Source organism: Pteropus medius, unplaced genomic scaffold (genome assembly GCF_902729225.1).
Source record: "Pteropus medius unplaced genomic scaffold, Ma_sr-lr_union100, whole genome shotgun sequence".
Lineage (NCBI taxonomy): Eukaryota > Metazoa > Chordata > Mammalia > Chiroptera > Pteropodidae > Pteropus > Pteropus medius.
In genome coordinates this window covers 2181860-2187859 of record NW_024353517.1, presented here as the reverse complement: position 1 = coordinate 2187859, position 6000 = coordinate 2181860, and the positions used below count along the sequence as shown (strand labels likewise).

Sequence of the window (6000 nt, the reverse complement as noted above, 5' to 3'; positions counted from 1 at the left end):
GAAGGGCAATTTATTTTTCACAGCAATAGCATTAGCCATAATGTCAGCATTTTTGTCCATCATTTTCTCTGGAAACCCTTCTCCCTGCCTCCCATATTTTTCCCTCCTCTAAACTCCCACAGAGCCTGTTTCTCTGATAATAGCACTTCCCCCATTGGATTGTAATTGCCTGTTTATTTACTTGATCTCTTCTCCCCCAATAGGGATCTCTGTGAGGTCAGAGACAATGTCTTTTAAAGTACATCTCAGAATTAGTGCATTGTCTGACATACCGTAGGTATGCTTAATAAGTATTTATGTAATGGATATGGTACTATTATAGTGATATGCATATAAAAGCAGTATAAAAGCACAAATGAAGGTCATCTCAATTAGAGTGAAGGTCTAGGAAAGGCCTTAAAGGAAATCAGAATATGTCACCCCAAAATATGCCTCTTTGATATAAAAGTTATTTTGAACTGAAGGCAATTAAGAAGCAGTAAATGCAGAAAATGTCCCCCCTAAAGGCAGGAAATAAATGTCTTCCTTCCTGCAGACAGATCCTTACAAGCCCAGAGGCCAGACACGAGACACCAGAGCAATCCTGACACAAACCTTGTTAAACTAATTCTTACACTACTAGTTAAGGAAGATAAGGAGTACTTAGCCCTAGGTGGACTAGCCCTAGCCCACATGTCATTGTCTTGTCAATTATTCACAAATTACTGTTCTCTTGTCTAAAGAGCATAAAAGCTTCCTGCTCTGGTCATTTCATTTTATTCCCTTGTGAAGATTCCACGTACTTGGAAAAATTCAGTAAAATTTGCATGCTTTTTCTCCTGTTAATTCATTACTGTCAGTTAATTTTCAGACCTGGTAGGGATCCTAAGAGGGTCAAGGAAAATTTTTTCCTCCCTTACAGGCTCTAGAAGAAGTGATCATTGCCGTTGGTCTGAAGGACAAGTTGCTTAGGTAGATTGAGAAGGGAGAGAAGGGAAAGGTGTCTCAAGCAGTGAGAATGGTATGTGAACTGGGAGAAGTAGGAATTTGGAAGGAGCGGATGCCTTTCAGAAACTGCAAGTGACTCAGTATGGCTGCAGGTAGGGTCCAAGGGAGTGACGGACTGGCAGTAAATAAAGCTGACTCACAGGTAGCAAGGGCTGAATCATGAAGTTTGAATTTTATCTAGAATCCAGATTTTCATTTCAGGCGTAGACTTTTTGTTAAAAGATATGAAGTACATTTTCTCAAGTTTGTCATAACATGAAATGGTGAGATGCAGAAAAAAATAGTAATTTAAGTAAACTTGGGTTGCTATGCCGTTTCCTCCATGCACTTTCTGAACCTCCGAATCACTGCAAAAACAGTAATGTCAATTAATGTAATGGGTTTGGGGAGGATTATTGCAACAACTTAGGGAAAGTGTCTAGAACATGGCATTACTCATTAAATGCTAGTTTTCTCTCCTCTTTTTCCTCTGGGCCTCACCTGCAAATGGAGTGAAGGCGGGGCCGCCCTCCCACTCTCCTCCTAGGTCCGGATTTAGCGGCTGGGAAAATCCGCAGCCCGACGTCGGGTCCCGGGTCCCTCCAGTCGGTCCGGCCTCGGCTCAGCCGCGCGGGGGCGCTCTAAGCTGCTCCTCGGCGCTCTATGGTTCTTCATTCGCCCCGGAAGTGGTTTGAGGCAGGGGTTGGCGAGGTCGGGCCATGGTGGGGCAGAGGTTGGGAAGATGGCGTGGCGAGGCTGGGCGCAGAGAGGCTGGGGCTGCGGCCAGACTTGGGCTCCGCTGGGGGGCAGCCGCGGCTGCGAAGAGCTTTTTGAGGCCCAGGGCCCCCCGCGGTTTCTCAGACGCAGGTAATGACGGTCACTCCGGGCTTCTCGCCTCTCGGCCGCGCAACTCCAGCCGCATATCCACAGGGGCGGAGGCCCTGCAGGCCTCTGGTGTTGCCCCAGGCTCACCCCTCTCCTCACCTGCTCCTTCTTCTCTCCCTCCCCCTTTCTTCTCTCGCCTTCCTCTGTCCAGTCCTCGCTTCGCGCCGCGCCACCATGCCCAGGACCGGCTCTCGGTGAGCCGGCACTGTCGCCTTTCCCATCGGGAGGGACTTGAGGGAAAGGGGAACTAACTAATCTCTGAAGGTTTATTGCTTGCCACGCCTCATAATCCCATGAGGAAGTTATTGGACTCGTTTTTAAAAACATTTTGGTCTTTTTATTTGTTATGCACTTTTTAAAAAAAAGTGTAGTTGGCATACACTATTATATTAGTTTTAGATGTACATTATAGTGTTTCTACATTTATATACCTTACAATAGGATCACAACAATATGTCTAGTAACCGTCTGTCACCATACAAAGTCATCATTGGCTGTATTCCCTGTGTTGTACATCTCCTTGACTTATTTTATAACTGGAAGTTTGTACCTCTTATTCCTCTTCACCCTTTTCTACCCATTCCTGCACTTATTTTTGAGTAAAGTAGTTACACAGCAGGTAGAGTGATAGAACTGAGATTTTATTGTCTATCAGTCTTTATCAATCCTGTTCTGCAAATTACCTTCTTTAGCGTTTATAGAGCCCAAAGGAAGATGGAATCAGAGGAGGGCATCATTCTGCCTCTTGCAGAGTCATAGGAGAGGCTTTTTTTTTTTTTTGCATTGAGTCAGTGGCCTATTTGGATTCCAGATGATTTGGGAAGAAAATTATTCAAGTCTTCTTGAGTAGAAGCTGTATGAAGAGTATGATTTATCAGTATTTGCTTCTTTTGCATTAGAATAATTCATTTCTAAATTGAGAGAATAGAAAAATCCAACTGTCCAAGCTTTTGATTGATATGTATTTGGCTGTGAAACTTGTTCCTGCTCTTTAATCCATAGTTGCAGTCTTCCCAGTTTCTGACTCGATTAGATTGATGCCTTGAAATCCACCAGGTAGTGGTAGCAAGGAACATGAAGTGTTTATCAACACAGGGGCTAGCTAGTGGTAAATAATTGAGGTTTCAATATGGTGGAGTCATTGCCTAATCTTAAAGATCACTGGCAACGTTTGTAGAATATATTCTCAGGATCTACCCAGTTCTATTAACTCAGAAGGAGGAGGCAGGGAAAGAAGAGTGGAATAACCTGTAGTTCTAATAAGCACTCCAAGTGAATCGGATCAGGGACTTGTGAAAAACATCCATACATTATACCTTAACTTCATGGTACACTTTAACATGGACTGTGTGGCACTGATCTTAAACTCCTGGGGAGGTGGAGAATGAGGTCATGTGGAGGTGATGGATTTCAGTGGTCCTGGTTTACTTCAAATCTCGGACAAAGTTGCAGGCTTGAGGGGAAAGAAAAATGAATATGGCAAAAAGTATTAAATATTAAAGATATGCATTAAGAAGGGAAGGCAAAAGAAAAATGATTGAGGAGCCTCTAGTAAAAATAGGAGACCATTTGAAAAAAACGATGTGATGTTGATTAGTATCTAATCTTTTTAGAGTTTGCCATTTCTCTGTAAAGTTTGAAAATGACATTTTTGTGGTTGCATAGAAACGTGCATTAAGGAAAATGCAGGTAAGGCTGAAATAGAGTATATGCCTACTTGCTTATGGAAATAAGCACTTGAAAGTTAATAGGGAACATAAGTTACCATGTATCACTTTATTAGGTCTACTTTGACTTCCTGTGCTTCTGAAATTAGTATTCAGAAGAATGAAATCAGGGATATGGTTAAAAAGCAGAGTTTTGGGCCCATTCTTCATGATTCTGATGTAATAGGCCTGAAGTGTGGCTGAGAATTGCATTTTTTTTTTACAATTGTTGCAGGTGGTGATACAAAACTTGGGCAAACTACTGAGCGGGCCCAAGGCAGCCCACCAGCAAAGAATGGTTTTTAAATTTTTAAAGCGTTGCAGAGCAAAACAATAATATGCAGCAGATTTAAGTTGTTCTTTACAAAGACTAAAATATACTATCTGACTCTTAACAGAAACTTTACCATTATTAAACTTCTGTCAAAACTTTTGAAAATGGTTTAGATTTGAGAGAAGCCCCTATAATTTGTCAGTTGTATGAAACTAAGAGAAGAAAATAGCTGACTGGAGCACTTACACAGAACTTAAATGTTTTAGATTGGGATGTCAGTCTTAAAATATATTTAGGTAAAATACTTGACAAATTAGTAACAGGTATATTCAATTATTTTCCCTGTTTAATTCAACATCTGTTAGCTCAAGATGGGTCTTAAAATAATTTTGGCATGCAAGAGTTTATGTAGAATTCCCTTCTCCCCTAAACACATCTCTTTTCTTTTAAGTGGGATGAATCTATTGTGTGTATCCTTGGATGGATACATCTTGTCTATTGTGTGTATCCTTGGATGGATACATCTTTACATTAGGCGGTGTCTATTCAGTTTATTCACACAGATACTAAGTAACAAACATTAGTGCTGATTTGTACATATATCTAAATTACATTGTCTTTATCCTCACACCTTAAAAACATCATGAGGCTTAACTCACCCTTGAGCCAATACATATATAAATGTGACTTTTTCTATTTAAAAGTTATGAGACCATGTTTTAAAAACTGAACCATAACAGTTGTGTGGCTGGTGGTAAATCAGGTATTCATGAGATCTTCTCAGTTTGAACACGTTAGATTGCTTTCACAAATCACTAGTGATTCTTGGTAGAATCAAAGCAGCAAAGCTACAAAATCTGTCTTCATGAGTTTTATACTTCTCCTGACCTCCATTTGTGTTTTTTCACTTTGTTTTCCAAAGTTGTTTGAGATAAGTAACCTATTAAGTCATTTATTTTTCCATCTTATGTACCCATTTGCATGGGTAGAGCTAAAGAACCCGAGCCTGTAAATGTGATCTCAGACATTTGCAAATAGAGACATTTATCACGTTTTTCCTGTTTGGTTTTGCATTTTAAGAAATTTAAAATAAAAGCTCCCTAAAAACAGAATGTACCTTGTCATATAATGTGTGATGAAGTACTTATTACCTTTAAGAGCATCCTTGTACCAACAGAAACCCAGCTCTAACCAACCTAAGCAATTGGGGGGAATTTATTGGTTTATGCAATTAAAAAGTCCAGGGGTAGCACTGACTTCTAATGAGGCAAGATTCAGTGTTTCAGATTGTCACCAGGATTCCATTGTTTTCCCGTAGCATGGCTCTGCTTCCTAAATGTTGGTTTATTCTCCCAACATGCTATCTCGATGTTGTAAAATAGCGGTCAGCAGCTCGTGGGGCTATATATTTTTAGGTTCAAATCCAGCAGAAAAAGTTCACTTCCCCAATAGTCATGTGCTGCATAATGCCATTTTGGTCAGTGATGGACCACATATACAAAAGATTATAATAGAGTTAAAAAAAAAATTTCTGTCACCTAGAAATGACCTAGCCAACATTCCTGGTGCTGGTGGGACTGGGAGTGTGGCTGTGAGGAAGCCCTTGATGTGGTAGAGAATGGGATGTGTAGGCTGGCTTAAGCCAGTCAGGAGCTTCATGTGCCTCCTCAAACCAAATGGCTGGAAATTCCAGGGTACTGTTAGTAGAGGAAAAGAGGTCATGGATCCTGGGAGGCAGCCAAAAATGCTCACTATTGTCACCCCTAGTGAAACTTTTCTATTGACATTTGACATTCTTTTCTTTTGGGGGGAGGGGGTGTGTGTGTTACAAATCCATATTTTTGTTAATGCTAGTCAGATAGGATTAACCTGTAGAGAACCTGTAGAGAACCATTATAATTTAACTAGAAACATGGATGGACTTGTGAGGAGTTAGGTTCTAGCTCCTTGCTATTCAAAGTTTAGGCAGTTTAGGCCTCATCTAGGACAGGGGTTAGCAAACTTATTTTGTAGAAGGCTAGGTAGAGCATAGCGCACCATTCACATGGTCTCTGCCACATATTCTTTTCTCTTCAACTTTTTAAGAATGCAAAAATCATTCTTAGCTGGAGGGCCAAATCCACCCTGCAGGCCATGGTTTGTCAATTTATAATTTAAGAAATGCAGAAT

The 6000-nt window shown here is 40.7% G+C and overlaps 1 protein-coding gene across 4 annotated transcripts in view; it reads left to right on the top strand.

Moving 5' to 3' along the window:
• Positions 1–1664: 1664 nt before the first annotated feature.
• Positions 1665–6000, top strand: part of PARL (presenilin associated rhomboid like) — a 42684-nt gene continuing 38348 nt past the window's right edge. For 2 of the 4 annotated variants that reach the window (XM_039850547.1, XM_039850546.1), the window contains exon 1: positions 1667–1833. In XM_039850547.1, the coding sequence (XP_039706481.1) occupies positions 1709–1833 (125 nt within the window). In that variant the 5' untranslated portion in view covers positions 1667–1708. Of the gene's footprint in view, positions 1834–6000 lie in introns of all 4 variants that reach the window. The other 2 variants (XM_039850548.1, XM_039850545.1) reach the window with 2 other exon arrangements.